Source organism: Thalassophryne amazonica, chromosome 15, assembly GCF_902500255.1.
Source record: "Thalassophryne amazonica chromosome 15, fThaAma1.1, whole genome shotgun sequence".
Lineage (NCBI taxonomy): Eukaryota > Metazoa > Chordata > Actinopteri > Batrachoidiformes > Batrachoididae > Thalassophryne > Thalassophryne amazonica.
In genome coordinates this window covers 59,915,847-59,943,605 of record NC_047117.1, presented here as the reverse complement: position 1 = coordinate 59,943,605, position 27,759 = coordinate 59,915,847, and the positions used below count along the sequence as shown (strand labels likewise).

At 40.6% G+C, this 27,759-nt stretch overlaps 1 protein-coding gene across 2 annotated transcripts in view; it reads left to right on the top strand.

The window, feature by feature from the left end:
- The window catches only part of LOC117525718 (alpha-1,6-mannosylglycoprotein 6-beta-N-acetylglucosaminyltransferase B-like), a 473,200-nt gene that overhangs the window by 14,747 nt on the left and 430,694 nt on the right, over nucleotides 1-27,759 (top strand). For both annotated transcript variants that reach the window (XM_034187646.1, XM_034187647.1), the window contains exon 2: nucleotides 7,213-7,325. In XM_034187646.1, coding sequence (XP_034043537.1) covers nucleotides 7,213-7,325 — 113 coding nt within the window. The remainder of the gene's footprint in view (nucleotides 1-7,212; nucleotides 7,326-27,759) is intronic.

The following is a 27,759-nucleotide window of genomic DNA, read 5'->3' as shown; positions in this document are numbered from 1 at the left end:
ACACTTTTTACAGTTCCACTTGAACAGCCAAATCCCAATTATGAATTAAGAATATTCCCAATTATGAATTAAGAATATTCACCGGCCTCCGAAATCTTCAACTTCAACTGCAAGGCACGCATCTGCTCCAAGATGTCATCTAATTTGCGTCTGAGTTCAAGAGTCATCACAGTCTGAGAATGCATTGCATTGCATTGCCAACCTCGTTAATCATGATGGACAAGCGAGGGGCCCTGCTTCTTGATGCCGCCGTCTTGACAATTTTCCGGTAGATCAGGGCAGCACATAAGCCAAAAAGTACCAGCCCTGCTACCATAAGACCAAAAAGAATAAATCCTCGACATCCTCAACGGAGAAAGGCACAAAACATGCAATACGCCAAGACCCCCAGGAGTCGAGAACATAGCCCGCAGGATAGGTTCCATCTGGGCAGGTAGGATCCCCCGGTCCTGACGTTGTAGAAAAAATGGTGTCAATAGCATTCAGAGACCAGCTGATCAATTCCATGGTTAATACAATAGTAGTCCAATAGCTCCAGTATCCAATATAATGCAGAAAGGAAGTCGTTTTCAGGCAAGTTGAGGGAATGCAACGGTACTTAATGTGACTGGATGCCACACCCACACAATACCACACTACCCAACACCAATTTAATATTCCTGCTGTGCTCCATTGTTACCAAGCTATAAATCATGCAGGATTGTTGTCAAACTATTTTTACCATAACACAATGTAGTAAAACTATAACGCAAAGAGCACATGTGAACAATTAAAAGAAAAAAAATGCTCATCACAGCCTGGCTGCAGCTCCTCAGCGCGCTCACCTTCTCAACTTCTCTCGAAATTGTGTTAAATAAAGTCCATTAACTCCTGCTCACAGACCGATCGCTAGCGAGAGGACATGTCCACTCACAGAGGACATCTCCACATCTCCTCACGGGGGACATCTCCACGTCCACTCACAGACGGGTCACGTGAGGGTGCGCATGATTGCTGGCTACAGCTCTGCGGTCACAGGACGAATGATGATCTAGAAGAGAAATCAGAGCGCACACCTGCTCATTACAGCCTGGCTGCAGCTCCTCGACGTTCTCACCTCCTCAAGCTTCTCCCCCCTGCTACGCGCATGTGACGCAGACATTCCTGCGTTATTAGATAGGCAGCATATGCAACTGTATGCAGGCCCGATGTGAAAGGGACTTTAGGCCTAACTAATCAACTGCATATTTTAGAGAAGGAACAAATGACCTTTTTATGAAGATGTTATTTTATCTGATGTTTTCTTTCCTTCATCTCTCTCTCGCTGTCCATGCACACACGCACCTGAAAATTAAAACCAAGATGTATACCACATTTCTACTTTTATCTACAAACTGTCATCTGAGGTAATTTTGTTTTAATGTTGGCTCATTTACAACATACAATGAATTGCATGAATTAAGTAAAACACAATTACCTGATTCTGCCCAATCAAAAACAAGTAAATACAGTGAGGAAAATAAGTATTTGAACACCCTGCAATTTTGCAAGTTCTCCCACTTAGAAATCATGGAGGGGTCTGAATTTTTCATCTTAGGTGCATGTCCATTGTGAGAGACATAATTAAAAGAAAAACAATCCGGAAATCCCAATGTATGATTTTTTTTAATAATTTATTTGTATGTTACTGCTGCAAATAAGTATTTGAACACCTGTGAAAATCAGTGTTAATATTTGCTGCAGTAGCCTTTGTTTGCAGTTACAGAGGTCAAACATTTCCTGTAGTTTTTCACCCAGTTTGCACACACTGCAGCAGGGATTTTAGTCCACTCCTCCATATAGATCTTCTCCAAATCTTTCAGGTTTGGAGTTTCAGCTCCCTCCAAATATTTTCTATTGAGTTCAGGTCTGGAGAATGGCCAGGCCACTCCAGGACCTTGAAATGCTTCTCACGGAGCCCCTCCTTAGTTGCCCTGGCTGTGTGTTTGGGGTCATTGTCATACTGGAAGACCCAGCCATGACCCATCTTCAATGCTGCTACTGAGGGAAGGAGGTTGGTTGCCAAAATCTTACAATACATGACCCCATCCATCCTCCCATCAATGCGGTGCAGTCATCCTGTCCCCTTTGCAGAAGCGCACCCCCAGAGTATGATGTTTCCACCCCCATGCTTCACGGTTGGGATGGTTTTCTTGGGGTTGATCTCATCCTCTAAACATGGTAAGTGGAGTTGATTCCAAAAAGCTCTATTCTGGTCTCATCTGACCACATGACCTTCTTCCATGCCTCCTCTGGATCATCCAGATGGTCACTGGTGAACTTCAAACGGGCCTGGACATGTGCTGGCTTGAGCAGGGGGACCTTGCTGCCCTGCAGGATTTTAAACCATGACAGCATCATGTGTTACTAATGTAATCTTTGTGACTGTGGTCTCAGCTCTCTTCAGGTCATTGACCAGGTCCTCCTGTGTAGTTCTGAGCTTTCTCAGAATCATCCTTACCCCACAAAGTGAGATCTTGCATGGAATCCCAGACTGAGGGAGACTGACAGTCATCTTATTTTTTCCACTTTCTAATAAATAATCATAACAGTTGTTGTCTTCTACCAAGCTGCTTGCCTGTTGTCCTATAGTCCATTCCAGCCTTGTGCAGGTCTACAGTTTTGTCCCTGGTGTCCTTAGACAGCTCTTTGGTCTTGGCTATGGTGGACAGGCTGGAGTGTAATTGATTGTGTGAACAGGTGTCTTTTATACAGGTAAGAAGTTCAAACAGGTGCAATTAATACAGGTAAAGAGTGCAGAATAAGAGGGCTTCTTAAAGAAAAATTAACAGGTCTGTGAGAGCCAGAATTCTTGCTGGTTGGTAGGGGATCAAATACTTATTTGCAACAGTAACATACAAATAAATTATTAAAAAAATCATACATTGTGATTTACAGATTTTCTTTTAGATTATGTCTCTCACAGTGGACATGCACCTAAGATGAAAATTTCAGACCCCTCCATGATTTCTAAGTGGGAGAACTTGCAAAATTGCAGGGTGTTCAAATACTTATTTTCTTCACTGTAAATAAATAAATAAGACCCGACTTACCATTAATGACATGTTTGGAAAGTATCCTAAAATTGTTGAAAGCACTCAGATCATCTGATGACCATCTTGGTGATGTCATCTGTGCTGTGTTTAGAAATGCTTCATTTTCATGACGGGTTTGATTGTTTTTATGTTTGAAGTTTTAATGATGGTGGCACTTATTGAATGTCATTGTAGTATGCTATGATTAAGACGTTTTCTCTCCGGAGGCATGCTAATCTGGCTGTCCTTGAAGCCATCTGACTGCTTTACAACTCAGAACAAGACACATTGTCTCCAAATATAAAGTCACCTTGGAAACCAGCCAAACGAGATGCTCCATACTTAGCAGATTAGTTAACATCATCGTGATCATTTCTGGATCATTCAGACAAGTTCAACAACTGTCCTTTTTAAATATCTATTCTCTTGATTGATTGATTGTTGATTCTTCTGTGCTGTTGTGCTGTGGCATTTCTTATTAACCCGTTCATGGTGGCAGGTATTCTTTCAGACTCTGTGTATCTGGAGCTACTTGCCATTCCAGAAAAGTACTGTCAGGTTTCACGCAGGGGCTGTGCATTCAAGGAAACTGGTCTTGCCTGGCTTTGAAGACACAGCAACGGCAATAAATAATTCATTCATTATGTGAAGCTTCATTTTAGTGCAGAAGGGAAAAGTTTAAAGGTTACCTGGGCAAGTTTTGCTGTTAATTATGAAATGGAATTGTGATAATTCTGTCATACAAGCTTACGTGAGCTGTTTTTGATTACATAGCTCCCTGCTGGGGCATTATCCAGTGGATGTGGTTTCATTAAACATTAATTTCATAGTTCAGTCATTGTTAATGTAATTGATTGAGAGATTCATGCATACAAAGCTAGTGGCTTCAGCAGTTGCAGCGTGGAGTGTAGTGTGTACTCTGTGTAGTGTAGGCGTCAGCCTTTTCACTCTTCCTACAGTTAATGCAGCAGATGACAGAATATTTACAGAGGAATCCTTCAAATGGTGATACAAGCAACACATTTGGCAAAAATGCTCCAATCATATTGAAAATTATACCACATTATTTGTCTGATTGTAAAGATTCCAAAAAGGTACAGTTTGGACAATCTATGACTGAATTCTATAGAGTTATGCTGTAAAAACAACAAGAATGGTGACAAAGTTCAGTTTCAGTTTGTACAGGGTTCGAAAGTTAGAGTTGCTCCAATTTTGTTCAGAGGTGATGCAAATTATTGGTTGAGTTAATAGGGTTTCAAAAAGGATAGTTTTGCACCATGTATCATGCTTAGTTATGTTACAGGGTAACATATGTCACATGTCATAGAATTCAATCCAATTCAGTCCAAACTATACCTTTTTGGAATCTTTATGATCAGACAAATAATGTGGTATAGTTTTCAATATGATTGGAGCATTTTTATATTTTAACCCCTGTGTAATTCTTCAATTGACCCCTACGTGGCCGCCTATTGAAAATTCAAGTGGCCCCTTGGTTTTTCAAAAGAGTCATGTCTAAGGAGAATTTATGCTGGATTTGGTGCTTGTATCATGTGAAGTATTGTTTCAGTTATTTGCTGCACTAAGTATCATCAGGGAAGAACAACCGTGTAGCCGCAGTGTGGTGAGCATTTCTGAAGTGGAACTATGTTTGTTAGTCATGGAGATTGACAGCATTTTGTCCATGAGCATGAAAATCAGAGCTAGATTTGCGTCTGTGGTTCCCTAAAGAGTGTTGGCATTGATCCTTATACACGAAAGAGACTAGCTGATTGGGTCGGATTTACACAGCTACAAAAGACTTGAATTTCAACTCTGAAGTCAAAGATCTGCTTCATGGCAGTCGTTAAAGGGAGAACCCACATGGAATCTGTGCACTTTGTGTTACAGCAGAATGTTAAATCTCCTGTCTTTCAACCATTTCCCAATACTGATGCAGTTAAAATAGGAAACAGTGTTCTGAAGGGTACTGCACTGCTCTTTGTACTAAGGGTTATTCTCAGTAGGGTTCCAAACCAGCTGCTTGGTGCTCAGTAGCCAGAGTAGACTGGTTTCATACCAAACAAGTCAACTGTTGACCGCATTCTTGCTATTTGGGTACTCATCAAACGCAAGCATGAGTACTGATATGGCTTCTTTGCAGCTCACATTAATTTTTGCAAATCATCATTGTTTAGCTCCAAATCAAAACTCAATTGTCCGAAAGTGCTTCAGAAGGGCAAGGTACAACATTTAACTTCCCCCCCCCCCAACAAAACCACAGTTTTTTTTTTATTGTAGGAAGTAACCTCAAGCAGACCAGACTCCGAAGTGAGCCTGAGACCTGAGATGAATTAAACACATACGTAGGAAGCATAGTTCCATACTATGCCAGTATGCTAGTCGTATTAATCAAGTGTTCATTCAGTCAAACAGTAAAGAACATGGACCCATGAAGTGAAACACCATTGAGATAGTCATTTCAATGACTGTTCTGATTTACAGTGCTAACATCCCAGTCCACCAGCATTCACCATGTCACCCTGTGCTTCACCAGTCTCTAGTGAAGGCAGTCGCTGGTGGCCATCTGCAGACTCTTCATCAGATGATCCCTACCCTGATTTTTTAAAACATTTTTTGCAGAAATGCTCTTGTGGGGTTTTCCCCTCTTGTAGCTAACTGTTATCAACTTTTTGCTTTGTGATCCCTGCTAAGCTGCTGGACATCATGGCTAACCTACACATAGGGACTGCAGTACTGTGTCTCGGGAGGCAGAGTCTTTGACTGCTTCCCAGTAAGTTCTGGGATGTGTCACGGATTGGTTCTGGCATGACTCTGTTCACTGGTTTTGTGGCCTTGGTGTTGGATAAGGTCTTGGAGACAAGTAACTTGTGTGCCTTTGTTGTTTGTGTCTCTGAGTTCTGTGAGTCTGGTCTTTGAGGTTGAAAGATAACTGAGAAGTTTATGGAGTCATGAGGTAGCTGGAGAGCGATGCTAAACCAACCCCCACCTAGTTACATCATATGTATTCTGACACGAAAAATTCAAAAACCAGAATGGTAGCCTTAACCTTGACATTTCAAAACAGGAATTTTGTGTCCATTTTGACATTTCAAGATTAATTATCTCAATTGAATTTGTTATGTCACAATACATATTACATTAGACACCAAAAATCACTGAAAACTGATCATCTTAAGAGTCTTGGTAAATTTGACCCTTAGCCAAAAGTACTTTGACCTTATCCATATTTCTGGTTGTAATCACTTAACTGAAGGGCAGAGATTGGGCAGTGAGTAATCTGAAATGCATTTGAACAAAATGATAGAATTTGTGAATTTTTACCTCCATTTTGACACCTACCAAAAATGTCCACAGCTTTACAGAGAGGAAAAAAACAAGTAGGTACCATATAGGCTCTAAGGCTGACTGGTGCAGGTGCTTATCCTCAGATACCACAGCATGCAGTGAGTGAGTCACTACTCACCCTGGATGGAACGCCAGTCCATTGCAGGTCACTTCCCAGCCAAGACTGGTATCCATTTAGAGCAGAATGAACTGGGACAATGCAGATGAACTGTTTTGTCCAACTGCACAGGTAGCATGACCAGGAATTGAATCCAGGTCTACATATTGGTAGTCCAACGTCTATCCCACACCCAAGCCATATTTGTTAAGTGGCCTTCAGGCAACGCAAAACCACACATTCTTCCATGTGAAGCTTCCACGGAACATTAAGCATTCATGGAACATTCTTCTATTTTGGCTTCTGTTTTTTCTTTCTTTTCATCGTTGTATTTCTGCTCGACCTATTTAACGGCTTGGCTGTTGTATTTTTTATTTTTTTTTATTTTGTAACTTTGTCTTGATTCTCCTTTTTGAATCCACAATCCATCATCCTTTGGCCTCTGTATTTGCGTATTTTAATCCATCCCTCATTTGCTATAATTTATTCTGACTTACACTGACCTGCTTATCTCACTACAGTCTTTTATTCCACCTTTCTGTTTGCAAATATATCTCGCCAGTCATTTTCCTAATCTTATTGCTTTCCTCATGCATTTCTTCATATTGCACAGCTATTTATTCAAATGATCTATTTACCTGCCCTTCCCCGTCGCTGTGCCTCTGTCTGAACTCACCTTTCATCATTTCTTTTTCTCCTCCCCTTGTGTTGCAGGATATTCGTGGTGGGGATCGGCTTCTTCAGCCTGTGTTTTCTAATGACTTCTCTGGGGGGGCAGTTCTCAGCCAAGAGACTGGGGGACTCCCCGTTCACCATCCGCACAGAAGGTACCGACGTGCTGTGTGTGTGTGTGTTTGTAAGTGCACTTGTGTGAAAACCATTCCTTCACTGACTAAATGCTGCAGTGTCACTACGTATTGTGATGCCATAACTCTCCACGGTCCCACAGGCACTTCACTGCCAAGTACTTCTTTATCAAAACTGCACTACCTGTCACTGGAAGCCCCACATGAAATAGCCTAGAATATCAGGACAATGTAAAGGAATTCTCAAGTAATTGGAAAGACAGTTGAAGAATCAGTACCACTGGTACATTTAGGTTTTATGTATATACTGTACATAATAAGTATTAAGAAGAAATGCTGGTCTCCACAACTGAAGTAAGCCACTTGAATATTATGTATAAAAGGAGTCAAATTGTGCATATAGCTTGAAAATTAAAGAGGAACTATGCAACATTTTTACCTTAATTTTACAGTTTGTGAGTAACTTCTTTTGGGGATTACGGGGGCTCTCTCCCTCCCCCACTGAGCATTTTATAGCCGAAAACCAGGTTTGCAACTTTAGGGATGCCAACACGGTGTCCTTTGAATGAAAGCCGCAGGTATTGTGAGAAACACGAAGTGCTTTATGCCACTACAACAACACACACATGCCCCCCTGTCGAGGCACCAGTGAGCTAGCGTCTACAACAACAAGACAACTAAGACTTTATTTATTACTAGTTTATTTATTTTAATTTATTATTAGTTTCTAGTATTTACAGAAGGTGTGCAATAATTATTTAAATAAAATTAGGCAGATGCATAAATTTGGGTACCCTTGTCATTTTATTGATTTGAATACCTTTACCACTAATTATTGGAACACAAAATTGGTTTGGTAAAATCATTGACCATTGACCTCCTTACACAGGTGAAACCAAATGAGAGAGGGTGTTTAAGGTAGCCATTTGCAAATGTTTCCCCTCTTTGCATCTCTTCTAATGAGTGGCAACATGGGAACCTCTAAACAACTCTCAAATGACCTGAAAACAAAGATTGTTCAAAATCATGGTTTAGGGGCTGTCAGTTTCCACTGTGAGGAACATAGTGAGGAAATGGAAGACTGCAGGCACAGTACTAGTTAAGGCCCGAAGTGGCAGGCCAAGAAAAATCTTAGATAAGCTGAAGCAGAGGATGGTGAGAACAGTCATAGTCAAGGTTGGGTAGGATTACTTTGAAAGAATACATGTGGATTACATGTATGTATGTATGTATGTATGTACATACATTTGGATTACTTGCAATCTGATTACTTTTGGATTACATTTCAAAGTAATCCTACCCAATCTTGGTCATAGTCAACCCACAGACCTGCTCCAAAGATCTACAACATGATCTTGCTGCAGATAGTGTCTCTGTGCATTGTTCAACTATACAGCGCACTTTGCACAAAGAGATGCTGTATGATTCTATAATGCAGAGGAAGCCTTTTCTGCGTACACGACACAAACAGAGTCACTTGAGGTATGCTAAAGCACATTTGGACATGCCAGCTTCATTTTTTTGAATAAGGTGCTGTGGACTGATACTAAAACTGAGTTATTTGGATATAACAAGGGGTGGTATGCATGGCTGAAAAAGAACACAGCATTCCAAGAAAAACACTTGCTACCTACAGTAAAATTTGGAGGTGGTTCCATCATGCTGTGGGGCTGTGTGGCCAGTGCAGGTACTGGGAATCTTGTTAAAGTTGAGGTTCACATGGATTCCAGTCAATATCAGCAGATTCTTGAGAACAATGTTCAAGAATCAGTGACAAAGTTGAAGTGGATCTTTCAACAAGACAACGACCGTAAACACTGCTCTAAATCTACTAAGCCATTCATGCAGAGGAACAAGTACAATGTTCTGGAATGGCCATCTCAGTCCCCAGACCCGAATATTATTGAAAATCTGTTCTGTGATTTTAAGTGGGCTGTCCATGCTCGGAAACCAACAAACCTGAGATGTTTTGTAAAGAAGAATGGTCCAAAGTACCTTCAGCCAGAATCCAGACTCTCATTGGAAGCTATAGGAAGCGTTTAGAGGCTGTTATTTCTGCAAAACGAGGATCTACTAAATACTGATGTATTTTTTCTGTTGGGGTGCCCAAATTTATGCACCTGCCTAATTTTGTTTAAAGAATTATTGCACACTTTCTGTAAATCCTATAAACTTAATTTTCACTTCTGAAATATCACTGTGTTTGTCTGCTATATGATATATTTAACTGAAATTGCTGATCCAAACAGCCAGTGATTTATAAAGGAGAATCATGGAAATCATCAGGGGTGCCCAAACTTTTACATACAGCTGTATTACTATTACTGTTATGTAAAATAAAAAACATAAAGACCAAATTATGCCAAAACTACATACACAATATATATTATTCACAATATTATAATATGAACATCAGGTGAACATGGTCAGCGAGTTTCAGCCCAGTTTATATTGTTTGCCCTTGAGATTTTGTTGTCATGGAAATACGGAGCCTAACAGGAAATTGCAATCTTTGTAGCTGAAGGGGCAACTCTCTGTCTGTTTGGCATAAAGGCATATTGGAATATACACGTGTGTCCATGTGGTCCCGCAACCACTTTGGCCGATGTCACATTTGGAGAAAGTCTTGTAATAACACCTTAATTCAAGGGAATGCAAGTGTTTGAGAAGGATGATCCCAGATCTATAAATTTGTCAGGTGTAGATATCAGTTCATTTGATTTTCTTGCATGTGTTATCTGTGAGAGTGAAAGGCGACCCAATGAAAACAGGAAGCATAAACCGCAGACAAAACCAAACGCCAGGTGTATGGAACATCACACACCCACTGTGTGTATGTGTGTGTGTGTGCGTGTGTGCGTGTGTGTGTGTGTGTGTGAGCAATGGTGGAACGCTGAGGAGAGGTCATTTGGGATTACTGTGTTTATGATAAATTGAGATTACTGTGAGATAAATTTGGATTAGTGCGCATGTGTCAGTGTTTCTTAGTGAAATGTACTTGATTAATCAACTACTCATGCTCTGCAGCCTGGGAAGACATCTGGAGCAAGCTCATTAAAAAGTGTATAGTGTCCAACCACATATCCCCACAGGAGCTTCCTCTGTGAGTGTGTGTGTGTGTGCGTCTCTTCAGATGTGTTTTTGTGGATCCTTGTACAGTACGTACACAGCTACTTTCTGTGCACTAAAGAACAAACTGTAGTGGAGTTTGTCCTCGTTGGCATGGTCCTGCACGTGTCCGAGGGATATTTTGTTCATACGCGTACCAGGCCGTCAATTTATCTTTGCTCCCGCCCCCCCCCACTAATCCGTCTGCTTTTGCATTCTACTGCATCATACTGCTTTGCGTGCGCACGGCTGTTTGTGTGCGCTTGTGATGAGCTGGCAGGAAATTGGCTGTTAAATGGGGCGACGGCAGCAATGTGTGACAAGACTGAGACCAGAGAGACTGAGAGACCAAATCCATCTGCTCTCTGCAAATCAGCTGTGCAAAACAACTGGCCCTTTCATTAAGCCTCCGCTCACCACCTGCAGAGTCACGCACATGGACAGGCGTGCACACACACATACTGCTCAACAAAAGTCAATCAATGTTTGCAGAGTGGTCATATTGAGTTGCGCTGAAGTAAAAACTTATTTCACTTCCCGTATCACTGCTACCAAATACTTGATTAGCACTTGGGTAAAAAGCTCCGTTCTTGTTTTCAGATATACATCCCAGAAGGTTACAGACTTTTGCCCATCATGAGCTCTAATGCATGTTCTCAACTTGTACCATGCAATGCAGGCTTGTAGTATATCTTCAGCACAATCTTACTGCTTCTGGACCCCGCTGATGCTGTCACATCTTTATTGGTAGGACTGTCATACCATCAGATTTGATGTATTCACTCACAAATGTCGCGATATGATATCAGAAGTGGCCTCACATGGATGCGTTTATGGAGTGATTAATTGGCACATAGTGCAGTGAGTCTGATAAAGTTGTTCCACATGGAGCTCTGCTGCAGGCTTTTCTTCTCCCCGCAGTGCTGCTCTGGGGGTGGTGGGCTATACCGGTAGGGTGTTAGCCACCTGCTGGATGCTGCAGGTGGAGGGACGTTCCTCTGAGCACGGAGCCGAGCACACCGGCAGCTTGTCGCTGTCCTGTGGTGGGTGCCTGCTCATGTTTAGTGTTGCATGTCATGCAGCAAAGTCTCCTTCTTGTTCAAAGTAGCACCACACAACTCCGGCTTTAGCTACAAACTACAGCTAGTAAGTCCCTTCGGCTGCTCCCTTGTTTGCACTCGGGGTCGCCACAGCAAATCCAAGGTAGATCTGCATGTTTAATTGGCACAGGTTTTACGCCGGATGCCCTTCCTGACGCAACTCCACATTACATGGAGAAATGTGGCAGGGGTGGGATTTGAACCTGGAACCTTCAGCTACTGATGGTATATTTATCTGCAATTAAAAAAAAGAGAGAGATTCCCGAAACTGCTTCACCACAGAATACGACAACATAAAATACATAAAGATAAATCAGCTATAATTTATTTAATGTTTAAAACGATTAATCCAATGAGTATATTTCTTATTGTTACATGGAAAACAATGTACCAGTAGATTCAGTAGATTCTCACAAATCCAACAAGACCAAGCATTCATGATATGCACACTCTTAAGGCTATGAAATTGGGCTATTGGTAAAAAAAAAAAAAAAAAAAAAAGTAGAAAAGGGGGTGTTCAAAATAATAGTAGCATCTGCTGTTGACGCTACAAACTCAAAACTATTATGTTCAAACTGCTTTTTTAGCAATTCTGTGAATCACTAAACTAGTATTTAGTTGTATAACCACAGTTTTTCATGATTTCTTCACATCTGCGAGGCATTCATTTTGTTGGTTTGGAACCAAGATTTTGCTTGTTTACTTGTGTGCTTGGGGTCATTGTCTTGTTGAAACACCCATTTCAAGGGCATGTCCTCTTCAGCATAAGGCATATGGCTTTATACACCCTTCAGAAGACCACATTTATCATTTATAGGTATATGATAAAATCGTTATTAAGTTGTTTTACCAATGAATATGGCTTTATACACCCTTCAGAAGACCACACAACATTTATCATTTATAGGTATATGATAAAATCGTTGTTTTACCAATGAATATGGCTTTATACACCCTTCAGAAGACCACACAACATTTATCATTTATAGGTATATGATAAAATCGTTAAGTTGTTTTACCAATGAATATGGCTTTATACACCCTTCAGAAGACCACACAACATTTATCATTTATAGGTATATGATAAAATCGTTAAGTTGTTTTACCAATGAATATGGCTTTATACACCCTTCAGAAGACCACACAACATTTATCATTTATAGGTATATGATAAAATCGTTAAGTTGTTTTACCAATGAATATGGCTTTATACACCCTTCAGAAGACCACACAACATTTATCATTTATAGGTATATGATAAAATCGTTAAGTTGTTTTACCAATGAATATGGCTTTATACACCCTTCAGAAGACCACACAACATTTATAATTTATAGGTATATGATAAAATCGTTATTAAGTTGTTTTGAGAATCTACCATACACCACTGGTGTATGGGTGGTGTATAAAGCCATATTCATTGGTGAACAACATGATAACTGATAATATTATGTCAGTATATTAATATCAAAAATTTACTATGGCCTCCATAACAAGAAGTTACCAAAGTATGGCAAAGTTCACGGTGGCAAAAAAAAAAGAGAATTTAGTGCCACTTCACACCTCACCATACAGTAAAAGTAAGTCCCTTCGGCTGCTCCCTTGTTTGCACTCGGGGTCGCCACAGCAAATCCAAGGTGGATACAGTGCATCTGGTAAATATTCACAGTGCTTACTTTTTCTGCATTTCTTTGTGTTACAGCCTTATTCCAAAATGGATGAAATTATTTTTCCCCTCAAAATTCTACTCAAACACCCCGTGATGAGAATGTGAATTTTTTTTTTTTTTTTTTTTTTGCAAATTTATTAAAAATGAAAAACTGAGAAATCACATTCATATAAGTATTCACACCCTTTGCTCAGTACTTTGTTGATGCACCTTTGGCAGCAATTACAGCCTCAAGTCTTCTTGAATATGATGCCAAAAGCTTGGAACACCTATCTTTGTGCAGTTTTGTCCATTCCTCTTTGCAGCACCTCTCAAGCACCATCAGGTTGGATGGGGAGTGTCGGTGCACAGAGATTTTCAGATCTCTCCAGAGATGTTCAATCAGATTCATGTCTGGGCTCTGACTGGACCACTCAAGGACATTCACAGAGTTGTCAGAAGCCAATCCTTTGATATCTTGGCTGTGTGCTTAGGATCATTGTCCTGCTGAAAGATGAACCGTCGCTTCAGTCTGAGGTCAAAATGGCTCTGGAGCAGGTTTTCATCCAGGATGTCTCTGTACATTGCTCCATTCATCTTTCCCTCAATCCTGACTAGTCTCCCAGTTCCTGCCACTGAAAAACATCGTCACAGCATGATGCTGCCACCACCATGCTTCACTGTAGGGATGGTGCCTGGTTGCCGCTAAACGTGACGCTTGACATTGAACTCTTTGGCATGCAAAGAGTTCAATCTTTGTCTCTTCAAACCAGAGAATTTTGTTTCTTATGGTCCGAGAGTCCTTCAGTTACCTTTTGGCAAAGTCCAGGCAGGCTGGCGTGTGCCTTTTACTCAGGAGTGGCTTCGGTCTGGCCACTCTGCCATACAGGCCTGATTCTTGGATTGCTACAGAGAAGGCCACTGTGCTCATTGGGACCTTCAACGCAGCAGAAATGTTTCTGTTCCGTTCCCTTCCAATCCTGTCTCTGAGGTCTACAGACAATTCCTTTGACTTCATGCTTGCTTTGTACTTTCCGGATTCACTGTACCTGATATCCCTAAGCAGCTCCCAATCACTCAGCACACCTCTGCACGGGAAAAAGTACTTTTTTCCCCACAACTCAAACCTATCCCTCAGGGCACAACCCACAGTCATCTTGGGACAGCTTGCAGCAAGTCCAGTGCAACTTGTCATTACTTAAATGACAAATTTAGGCTCATCTTGATATATACCACGTGGTAATATTACCCAATGTCGGGCCTGCGGGCCACATTTGGCCCACTTTCCCCCTTTGGTTCTGCCCTCAAAAGTCATCAGCTCTCTGGAAATATTAAATTACTGCAAATCAAATTAAAGAGATATCTTTTTATTTTTAATTTAAATTTCACTATGTCCAGACACACAAGTAGAGTTTGCACTTTTGTGTGTACAAATAAATTTCACTGGATTTGATCTTGTATTATGCCAGTAGTCTGTTTTACACAGATTAGCTTTCTGGTAGCACAAATAACATCCAAATTTATGTCGGGCTTTGTCACCTTGGTGGGAGTTTGAGCAATAGCAATTGTTTGGGTATTAGCTGAATTCTACCATCGCCTGTTGATTCTGTGAATTATCGGCTTCCACCGGAGGTTCGTAGCCCTGGGCTTTTGCTCAAATCCCTTGCTCTTTTTCGTGATTCAGACTCATCAGGAACTGTAAGCCGGAGATGTGGAGGTAGACTGAAAATGGAAAAAAATGAAGGAGGCGGAAGTAGAACAGATATTGTTACAGGATTGTTTGTGATTTTGAGAGAATGAAATTTATGGAGGTTATATTCTCCACAAAACAGACAGACGAAGCAGATTAAAATTCATCAGACATGAGGCAGAAGTTAGTTTGATCAAAGGCTGTCCCTGTGGAGCTTACTTATGCTCTGTTTATCACATTAACAAGGACCCATGACAGTCACTTCACCCAAAGCACAATTCTGACTGCACTGTTTGTTCTAGCTAAAGGACTAGGTGGGTCCCTGATGGGCGCCAGAGTGTAATTTTATAATTCTGCCTCAGCTTCAAATGTTGCAGTTCTCTGATCTCTGTTGCTGTAAAGAATGAAAGAACGGAATTTAAATGGAGGAGCTGCAAACCACGAGGAGAACATCCTGTTTGGACATGTGAGCATACTTTCATCTAAACAGAAGAATGACTGCTTGACTCATGTTAATCACAGATGTGTGTGTGTGTGGGGGGAGGGGTCATCTACATTATTGGCTATTGGCCAATGGCCAATATTGCTATTGGCTATTGGCCATATCTCTGCCAGAGGAAAGTTGGTCAAGTTTGTCACCTGTATCTATCTGTTAAGAAAATTACCTAAAAAGTCTAACACAGACAACAAATGAGACACCAAAGGAAACAGGTTTCACTTTCTAAGATCTTTTGTTTAAAGCTCTACAGGTGGATGTCATACAGAGTGTAGGTCTGAAGACAAAATACAAGTACATTCAGTTTTCATGCCACTTATATACAGTCCCAAGATGTGTCAAAATCCATTGAATGAAATCATTTGATAGCATAAGACAGTCACTCTCAAAGTCCATTCCTGGTTGTCAATCATGCACTGATGAAACATTGTCTCGATTCATCATATAGCATAAGACAATCAGCCAAATAGTCCTTTCCTTCTTGTTCATCATGCACTGATGAACGCCTCATCAATTCCTCTTCCATGGCGTTGTTCAATCAATTATTAAGACAATTATAATGGTAAATATATTTGACAGAGCTTTAACAACATTAACTTTTATAACACTATCTGAGCTACAACTCTGTGTGTTTTGCCTGACTTCCCCAAGCAGCCCTCGCCCGTCTGCACTCAATGCCAAGTCTTTCTGAACAGGCACACCACTCGGCAAAAGTCAGGAAGAGGTTTGTTTTTTTTCTGGAAGTTGGTGGACTTCCAGCCAACTCGCACCCATATCCACTCAGCTGGGGATGGCCTTTGCCAGGCATGGTGCAACGTGATGCAACTTCGAGCAAACTTGAGGTACACCTCATCCTTAACCCCTAATCTTGGGTAATTGTTTCCATGGTTGGTGTGAAAGCTGGATGCCAAGTTGCACCAAGCCTGTGCCAGGCCGCCTTCAGTCCAGTCAAGCTCCTGAAAATCTCGAGCATGTCCCTTTTCCAACTTGTGCTAATCTATGCCGTGCACCCTGTGGTCACTTTCATACATTTCATACAGATCAGAGTTGGGGAGTGGCAAAGGATCGTGCTGCATGAGAAGCCAGCAGACATTCTGCATTTTCCTCATTCTTATTTATCTATCATTTTGCTGATGTCTGGTTTCTATCTACAAGTAAAATGGTGTGAAAAAGTTCAACACAAGCATAAAAGATTGAAATCACCACCAAAATGAAAATATTTTCACAGCCGTTTATTTAGTTATTTATTGACCATCTCCAAGCAACATTTCTACCAACTTTCTACCAACTCTATCGATTACAGATGGAGATAGTTCATACGTACAGACAGGGCTGATTGAATTTCTTGGAGGGGCGCAGGAATTACACTTTCACATTGCCACGGGAACACATTCTGAACAGGAGTGCTGTGGAAAACAAAAGCCACAGTGGGTGCAAAAGGGGGCAAGTCAACTGGGCAGAATGTGGGAAGAGTGGGACAGGAATGATTTTACAAGTGTGTATAGGTGCTGTTACTACGCACTTTGAGTGAACGTAAAGTATGCAGTCAATCAGTTGATTAAACATGTACCCAGAATGCATCACTTATTAAGAGAGATCACTATAGGTACATTTGTATGAAGGGTTCCAATCTCATCGGAATAAAAGTAGTAGGAATGAATCACTTTGAGTGAGGAATCCACACGTATCATTTACATTACTGTAAAAACTACCACTACATGCAATACCTCTACTTCTCGTATCAGTTCCTATTTCTTGCAGTTATGCACTTGCATACTTCTGTGTTTGTTGACAGATGTAAAAACAACTAGATTTGTGTCCTCAGTCTCCAGATTATGTTTGTCATTGATGCATATTCCTTGCAAATGCATGCCGTGTTAAAAATCAGTGTGTGCAATTGAGCACATGTACATTTCAATTCATCTGTATTCAAGACCTGATGTTGGTTTGACCCCATCACAAACCCAAACTGTGTTGTCACCGTTATGTTTTTCCTCCTCAGTGGAGGTACACCTCTATCACAGACTCCCTGCAGGAATGTTTCTTTCCCATCACTTCAAACAAATCTAGCATTACAATCTTCTGCATGTACCTTCCACTCTGTGCAGTGGGGAAGTCACACAGGGAGCGTGCTTTATCTGTGTTACTGCCCACAGACTTTGAGTCGACTGTGCATTTGCGGGACTGTGAATTTTTACAAGAAGCATCAACTGTAGGTGCCAAGATATAAAATGCTTAGAGTGTCGTCTATCTTTTAACTGTCACACGTTAAAGATTTTTTTTTTCATCCAATCTGCAAAATTATTTGACGCTGTAAGTGGTGGTAAGATTGGGCTTGTCACTTATTGTTTCCTGTTACAGAGTAAGTCACATTTTTGTGCGTCACAAAACTTGCACCCCAGAGATGACATACCAGTGATGCAGGGCAGCTGTTTATGGAATGTCACTATTTAAGGTATAGTTAAGATTTAGTTACTATTTATTTAGGTATTTCTTTGAATGTATTTGATATCTTTCTGATGCTTGATTCTGATTTTTCTTTTCTCTCTGTTTGAGGTGCAGCTCCATCCAGAGCTGGGTGTGGTATCTGTTCCAGGAACCACCCTGTGCACCGGCAACATTTCCTGTATGTTCATTTTGTGAATTGTTTTGTAATTTGTGTTTGTAGCATGGCCCAAGCAGAGGGTCACCCCTTTGAGTCTGGTCTGCTTGAGGTTTCTTCCTCAGAGGGAGTTTTTCCTTACCACTGTTGCTCTGGGGGTTGGTAAGGTTAGACCTTACTTGTGTGAAGCGCCTTGAGGCAACCTTGTTGTGATTTGTGCTATGTAAATGACAATAAATTGAAATTGAAATATCAGGTCCATTAATGATGCACAGACATGGTACATTACACTATGTGTACGTCATGCTCTGTAGCATTCCAGTTGTTACAGAACCAACTTGGAACTGTGCCATGAGTTAGAGTGCACTGTTGTTTGATACTCACAGTACACTTGAACACTTCAAGCAGTAGCTAACGGTTCCAACAAATCTCTCTCAGTTGCTTGTACGTCACGTTTTTGTGTATCTCGTATTGGACTAGAAATACGGACATGCCATTGGAAGAATATTAGTTTTAAGGAAGTAGACTAGTTAAAGTATGGTACAGGAATACAAAATGCACAAGTTAATACTCCAGAGAGGACGTAGAGAAGCTTGAATCTTCGACTGGATTGAGGTTGCTTGACGCGAGGACGTTTTGCTTCAAATCGCAGAAGCTTCCTCAGCTAAAATTCTTGCTCTGGTAGTCTGACTTCTGTCTTAACCCTTGTAAAGAAGAACAAACACAAAAGCTGGAGTTTTAAACCTAACCAGACCTCTCCTACTGAGAGGTAGACTGCTATTGGCTAGTGACTAAACAATTGCTTTAATTAGCACCTATTGTGCTCTAGTTAGCACCCTCCTAATGACAGGGTAGCTGTCCCTCCTAACGATGGGACTGACGCCTCTCCTGACGCCTCTCCTGACAAGTCTCCTGATGACGTGAATGACTCATTAATATGAACAAAAGCCTGAAACTGCTTTGACCTGAGTACCCCATTGGAAACAGGGGACAAAGCGTGTCTCAGACCACCTTCCCAGTTAAGGCTGGGTTTCAACTGTTTCAGCTCGTCAGGAGAGCCATCAGGAGAGGCGTCAGTCCCATCGTTATGCGTTCCCATCCTACGAGCCAATTACATTTGTTGAAAACAGAGCCAGAGGTAAGATGAAGTTAAAGTTGGGACAATATAATGCCATTTCTAGCATATTCCACTATGCAGAATGCACGGCAAAACCACTTATTACCCAGTGTGCTGTTGGGTGTTGTAGTCAGTCCTGTGTGCGTGTGAGCAAAATAACAAAAACAAACAAACGACTGGATGGATTGTCACCAAATGTGGTCGGAATATGACTTGGATTCATAAATCTACATGACTTTTGGAACAGATTGGTCAAAAATCGAGCAAAACATTGCATCCTGTGTTAGTGGCAAATATTACCCCAAATTTACTTTGCAGTATGCTCAGCAGATGAAGCCCACCTAGATTGTTGAACTGGTGGTGAACATATTTCCTCTTATTCTCAATTTAATCACTGGCAATACTTTTGGTACCCGAGTTGCATCTCATTCCACACCTGCACTGGCTGCTTTTATAACTCCCATTTTTAAATTTGTTTTCCTTCTGTGACTGCTTCAGGCCATTTACCGCATTATTCCATCCTTTGCCAATTCCTAACACCAATACATATTAATGAGGAAATCTATCCAATCTCCAAGGAAGGAGCCATTATTCTGACCTAAGTGCTATTACCGCACCATAAATGAGACATTTCTCCACAGTACATTATATTACGGTTATGTCTCCAAGAAGGTTACTGTGTGGCAATATGTTGCCTCAGTTACCCAGCTTGCATCAAGCTCTGTCTACAGGTCGCTCGCTCATCGCTTTCTCTGCTATATACTTTGCTTATTTTGCTGGGTATAGATAATGTCATACTCAAGCATGTTCACGCCATTAAAAAAAAAATATATATATATATATATATCAGCTAATGGTGTTTGTAAACCCACGGCTATGATTCTATTGTGTTTGTGTTGCCAAAAAAAAAAAAAAAAAAGCAGCTGCAGTTGTCTGGTTTCTTCACTGGTGTGGGCTGATAAGGCCATGAATACACACCGAGCGTGACCAGGGATGATTTGTTTCCATGAGCCAATTCCTTTTCACACTCTCATTTTCTCTCTCTCAATTCTTAGATTTCTTGGGCATTTCTTTCCATCAGAGATGACTATATTAAGTGGCTGGTGTGAGCCTGAGTGAATGCAGGGTAGCTGAGGATTTGTTTTTCTTTGGTTCACTTTTGCCAACGTTATTTTTGCCTTTCTCACTGAAGACTGATCGGGTCGAGGAAGTGTGTCTATGTGGGCGATCTGTACTCGACATCTACTCAAAAATAATGTGAATGTTGGTACACAGGGTCATTTCTGTAAGATCTTGAACAAATTTCATGTTGGGCGCATGTGAGTGAGGTGGGTGCACCATTTCATTGGGTGACTGGTGGATGGTCCCTCGTGGTTGCTTCTCGTCTCCTGGTGGCAGGGGGTAATGATTCCTCCTCGAAGATTCTTCTTCCCACTAGGGGCAGGTTGTATGGAGTTAAAATTGTCTCATTAATATTTGTAAATGCACACAGGGTGATCTACAAATAATCATTGATTTGCAAATGTGTTCAGATATCCACAAATGCAAATTTCATATTTTTAACTTGTAAATTGGTCTTTGCAAATAATGTTGTATTTGCAAATATAAAACTTAATTTGTAAAAAAAAAAATTACATTTGTAAAACTGGAAATTGTATTTGTGAATTGAGTTTCAGCATTTGTGGATCACCAATTACATGCATTCATCGCTTTCCTCTGCGACATCATTTTGAGACATTCTTTTCGCGAACACAGATCCACAAACAAATGCCGACTGATTTACAAATACACACTCATGCACACTGGATATCCACTAGATGGCAGTGTGGTTCCATTCATTGATGTGGCAAGGTGAAACTATATGCTCCCGGATGACTCTTTAATCGTGATCGCTACTGAGTTTTTAAAATGCTTATCGCAAAACGTTCTTTTTTTATGACATCATGCAAGTTTTATAAGTCCGCGGACACTGATCTGTGTAGATACAAATCAGTTTCCTCGGATCCGCGGAGTTTTGAGAATAAATGCCACTCAAAGCCTGGCTGTTGCAACAGTTGTCGTAAAGCGGGACTGGTTGGTTACTGCGGTGACAGTGTGGTTCCTGTGTGATGTGTGATGCTTAGCTAAATGTAGCATGTGTATATCGCAAACTTTTAGAACTTTCAAGTTTTTAAAAGAAGAATTTTGCAGCATGTCTGTGTCACGGAGCATGCACAGGCACAATGCTGTTTAATACGTTTGCAGGGGTGGTGGCCAAGTGGTTAATGCGCTTGGTTTCAGTTCAGAAGGTTCCGGGTTCAAATCCCACTCCTGCCACATTTCTCCATGTAATGTGGAGTTGCGTCAGGAAGGGCGTCCGGCGTAAAACTTGTGCCAATTCAACATGCAGATCCACCTTGGATTTGCTGTGGCGACCCCAAGTGCAAACAAGGGAGCAGCCGAAGGGACTTACTATTTGAACCACTGTGTTAATCCGCTGACACATCATAATTTTAAAAAATAATTGACCTTGGAGACAATATCACCACATAGATACGCCTCCATTACGGTAAAGTGAAATGATTTATTCTGAAATGTCGGTCTTCTCTCATCCGGGAGCATATATTTTCACCTTGCCACATCAACGAATGGAACCACACTGCCATCTAGTGGATATCCAGTGTGCATGAGTGTGTATTTGTAAATCAGTCGGCATTTGTTTGTGGATCTGTGTTCGCGAAAAGAATGTCTCAAAATGACGTCGCAGAGGAAAGCGATGAATGCGTGTAATTGGTGATCCACAAATGCTGAAACTCAATTCACAAATACAATTTCCAGTTTTACAAATGTAATTTTTTTTTTTTACAAATTAAGTTTTATATTTGCAAATACAACATTATTGCAAAGACCAATTTACAAGTTACAAATATGAAATTTGCATTTGTGGATATCGGAACACATTTGCAAATCAATGATTATTTGTAGATCACCCTGTGTGCATTTACAAATATTAATGACAATTTTAACTCCATAAGGTTGCTCTATGGTGCTTGATGTGGAGCCGCATCTTAGTTCAGGGGCCATGCGGAACAGATAAAACACCTCACCAACATCCACATTATCACATATCTATCTTTATTTTTTACATTTGGCACATAGATGCTTTTCCACAATAAATGTCTTCTTAATATACACAGTAATTCATATAAAATCCTACATATTTTTATGATAATAACTATTGTCCTGGCTCTCCTTGCGTAGGGGTGGTTTGTAGTCTGCTTGTTTTTCTTGCTCTGCATCATCCTTGTTAGCGTCTTTGTGTATCTTGCTGTTACTTTTCTGTGGTACTGTTTTTGTGTCACTCCCTTTCAGTTTTCAGAAGTGGAAAGGGAGTGGCTAATCACTGCTGGAATTTTAAAAATTGTGTATATTCTTGATAGCATGAGCGTGTCGTGACTCATACTTAACTAATACAGACATATATGATGGCTAAGACCAAGCTTTACTAAATTATAAATAACTTTTGAATGATATGAGATAGAAACTTAGTTTTTTTTTTGCTGAAAAGTTAACTCCGCGGACGTTCGAGCCAGCTTCGGCCATCTTTGTACTCCTCATAGAAGCTGTGTGATGATGTGCGCAATGTGAGTGTCCAATCGGAATTAGTTCACCGTCACATGGTTTTCAAAAATCCAATCGTAGGGCAGATTTACCTCACGTGAAAAGCCAAAGATCATTTTCAGGAGTGATATGTTACTAGTTGGCCATTTGAATAGCCCCCTGGGTGCTCCAATGAGTACATACTATTAGTACATACTCAGTGCGCCCTGCGCCATTATGCACAGCGATCAGTGAAAGCAGGAGCAGACGGAGAGCCTCCGATGACGATCTCACATGCTCAGACAAAGAGTGTGTAACTATCAGGATTGCTCCACTAGTTTGCATGTGAATGTTACTCGATAACTCCGTTGCTTTCTCTGCGTAAAGCACTGTTTACCATATCAATGGACAACAAAACACATACACCATTTTGTATATATTGTTCAAAATGTGCATTTGTGTTTATTGTTTGAACCTTTTTGTTGTTCAGTCTTTCACACAAGACCTCAAATTACCTTTAGAAAGTGTCAAAACAGTTGTTTATTATAGTTTGCTGTGTGTTTTGAATAAATGTGTGTGGAAAATTATTTTTCGCTTTATTTTTTCCTTGCCTATTTTTGATTGTAAATCTTTATTACACTCATAAATCACAACATAAACATACATATTCTGAAAGCACAGGTTGTCCTGAAAAAAAGAGACATAAAACTTGATTGTGGGATGCAGGGAGAACTGTTAACAGCAATAATAAAACATTTATCCCAGGTGAGTGAACTATCCAAAAAATGCCCCCGGACCCCAGAGGGTTAAAAAATAGGATAACTGCTGCCCTTGTTCTTGCAGTATAGTGGCACAGAGGAGGATTTCCTTAAAAATAAGGCCTAAAGTTCAACTACAATTTGCCAGAAGGTACATCTGACATGCAAACCTAGATTTGATGTTTTGGTGAAAAAAAAATCCTCCTCTGTACCACTTCATCATGAAGCTGTATCACTGGGGATACAAAATGCAAAATATGCTCTAGGTACAGATTCTACAATCACAGCCACAGAAGCCTGTAACTTCTTCTGGGTTGTCTGGGTGTCTTGGTGGCTTTCCTCACTCGTCTCCTTCTTGCACAGTCACTCAGTTTTTGAGAACTGTCTACTCCACACAGATTTACCATAGAGTGCCATACTGTTTGTATTTCTTCATAACTGATGTAAATAAAGTCCAAGACATATTCAGTGACTTGGAAATGTTCATCCCCTGACTTATCTAAAGAAAACTGGCAATAAAACTGATTGTTTACAGGTATTATACAAAAGGGGCCCATTAGCTATGCAACCCATCATCTTGGCTTTTATATTTTTAATAATTTATGTCAAGTTGTAGAGATTTGATTTCAGTTTGGTTTTAAGGAAGATAATTTTAGAAATTTTAGTATTTGTATTTTTTGTATTTGAAATTACATAAACAAATGTGTGAAATACCAAGTGTTCCAATACTTTTAGAGGGCATTATATATGCATATATGTGTGTGTGTGTGTGTGTGTGTGGCCTTGCAACAGACTGGCTTCCTGTCCAGGGTGTACCCTGTCTCTTGCCCTATGACTGCTGGGATAGGCGCTTTGACCCTTGAATTGAGTAAACGGGTATGATGTGTTTTTTTTATATATATATATATATATATATATACACACACACACACACATACCAGCTGGGGTACCCGGCGTTGCCCAGGTTAACCTGTTTAAGATATAATCTACAAAATATTCCAAAGTTTATATTTTGCCATAATTGTAGATATCTTATAAGTATACGAGGTCTATTAGAAAAGTATCCGACCTTATTATTTTTTTCAAAACCATATGGATTTGAATCACGTGTGATTACATCAGACATGCTTGAACCCTCGTGAGCATGCAAGAGTTTTTTCACGCCTGTCGGTTACGTCATTCGCCTGTGGGCAGTCTTTGAGTGAGGAGTCGCCCACCCTCTCATCGTTTTTTTCATTGTTTAGGAATGGCTCAGAGACTGCTGCTTTGATAAAAATTTTTTCAAAACTGTAAGGCACAACTGAGTGGACACCATTCGATAAATTCAGCTGGTTTTCGGTAAAAAATTTTAACGGCTGATGAGAGATTTTGGTCTGGTAGTGTCGCCGTAAGGACGGCCCACGGCGCCTGACGGCGATCTGCGCTTCAAGGCGGCAGTGTCTCGCCATTTCAAGTTGAAAACCTCCACATTTCAGGCTCTGTTGACCCAGTAAGTCGTCAGAGAACAGAGAACTTTCAGAAGAAGTCGGCATGAGGAGTTTGTTCGGACATTCCATTGTTAAGGGACATTTTGTAATGAAAGAACGTGCGGGCAGAGTCGCATGTCGGGCCGGACCCGACCGCGGGGGGTCGCGACAGGAAGAACACCACCGTTGGAAACCTTAACGGGCAAGTTGGAACATGCCCAAGCTGTTAAACAATTTCTCAGTTACTCACTTGTTGAAAGCCATCAAAAGCCGCCTGAATTTTACAAATGGTTTTCAACACGGAGGTGTTTTTCCTGTCGCGGCGCACACAGATTTGCCGAGTCGTCACGGAAACGACTCGGCGAATTTGCGCGCACGTCTTTCATTAAAAAATGTCAAACAGTGGAATGTCCGCATAAAGTCCTCATGCCGGCCTCTTCTGAATCTTCTCTGTTCTCTCACGACGTCCTCGGTGAATTAAGGCTTAAATTAGGATGTTTTCAGGTCGAAACAGGCCGACGACGGCGCCTGGAAGCGCTGCAGGACGTCCCGCTCCGTGGGAAGTCCTTACACCGACAGAAACGCCCCATAATCTCTCATCAGCCGTTAAACTTTTCACCGAAAACCAGCTTAATTTCTCGAATAGTATCCACTCAGATATTACTCACAGGTCCAGAAAAAATTTTGATAAAGCAACACGCGCCGTCTTGAGCAGCGTGTGAAACAAAGGAATTCAGCCGAGAGGGCGGGACCACATCTCACTCAAGGCCTGCCCACAGGGAGATGACGTCACCGACACGCGTGAAAAAACTCACGCATGCTCACGAAGGTTCAAGCATGATTGGTGTAATCGCACGTCATTCAAATCCATATAGTTAAAAAAAAAAATAAAAGGGTCAGTTTATTATCTAAGAGACCTCGTATATGTAGTACGAATAGGCAAAGGTTTGAACTAAAAACCCAAAACAGGTGGAATCCCCAAACCAAGAGAGAAAACTGAATTTTCCTGCATGCAAGAAACAACAATGTTCTTCAGACTTTATATTGCAGATCAAGTATGCTCATAATCCTTAATCAGAATTGATGTTATGACCTTTATAATTGTTGATACATTGCAAATCTAGTTTATAAGAATGCTACAAAAATAAAATGGCTTTTAAGCAAATGTTAATTTTGGATTTGAGATGTTGAATATATATTTAAATGTAGCTTTTACTGACCAATAGTTCTGAAGAGCCTCTTGGTAGACAATGTTCCTTGACCTCCTGTCAGGAAAGTGGATATACAGCTGATTGGGGTTACCAACTCTGGAGCATGTGACTAACTAACTGTGGAAGATCGCAGATTCTGCCGTATTCAGGCCAGCCACATTATCAGCAAAAGTAGTGGTTTCTTTTTGCACACTTTGAGGCATTCCATCTTTAAATGGTGTAAATGTTGCTTTGCATATTTCTTAGTTATGCATTCATTGGTATATTTAGAGAACAAACAATCTTTTCAATTGTAAAAAAGAGGTTTGACCACTAAAAACAGTTTGAGCCATGAAACATCAACATACCAAAACTATTAGATCAACCCCAAAGCTAGTGCACTATTATAATAGGACAGCAGGTTGTGAAGAGTTGATAAATAACAAAATTTAATTGATATTTACATCATAATGAGCAGCCTATATACAACACGCCATTGGAGAACACAGGCTCTATGCCCGCTTACTGGCTGATTGAAAGGGTGCTGCCCCATCAGCAGTTAGAACTACATCCCTTTTTCAAATGATCTGCAGAGTGCCATTGTGATACAGAAAACATGCGTTTGCCTGATACATTATGATCAACGCTAGGCAAGTGATACACATCATGTACACTCGACACCTTTATTTTTAGAAAATGTGCAAATGTTTAGAAATACATGTACAAATTGCAAGAAAAGACAAAGCTTGATATTTTATCCAATCAATCAATTCAATCAATTTTATTTATATAGCGCCAAATCACAACAAACAGTTGCTGCAAGGCCATACAATAATTACGTAAAAAAAAACCCAACGGTCAAAACGACCCCCTGTGAGCAAGCACTTGGCGACAGTGGGAAGGAAAAACTCCCTTTTAACAGGAAGAAACCTCCAGCAGAACCAGGCTCAGGGAACCTGTAAACTTTTAAAGTTTAATTTACAGCCTGTGGTTGAAAGTTCTCTGCTAAGAGTGAAAACCTTCATTCCAAGAAGGAATAGGTTGTATTCTGATAAGTATTATATCATAGTGATTGTGTATAAGTTTTATCAAAATTCATGTGGATTGACACCCCCACCCCCTCTCAGCCACCAATGCCTGGCATGGGGAGAACCCATCTACATCTCTGAGCTGGCACCTTATCTGCAGGTCTAAATCCTTGTTCCTGGGGACAGCATTATGAAGAGTTTACCCTGTATTTATTTTGAAGTTGATAAACATAACGCAGTATTGGCCATTAGGTGCAGAAAAATCTCAATTTGAGGGTGCATATTGCCATAATGATTAAACCAGATTTAAGGACTATTTTTAAGTAGGATGGCATATCTACTCATTCACACATGGTGTCAAATATCATGGGTATAATATTGGTAGAGGGGAGTATGGGGATAACAAAGCACATGGAAGAAAGTTACTTTGTATTGAATTGTGTATTTATATTCTTACAATCAAAATGTTCAGTATATGATTAGTCAGTAAATGACAGAATACTCACATTTGTTTTTGCTATAAACAGGTCTGAAAACACTAAAGTTTGTAGAGTTGTTCAAATCTTTTCACATGCAGCATGTGCAGAGAAAGGATGCATTCATATCAAGGGGGATATTTGACTCTGCTTGGTTATACAACCAAGTTGGCATGCACACCGCATCCACCCCCGCT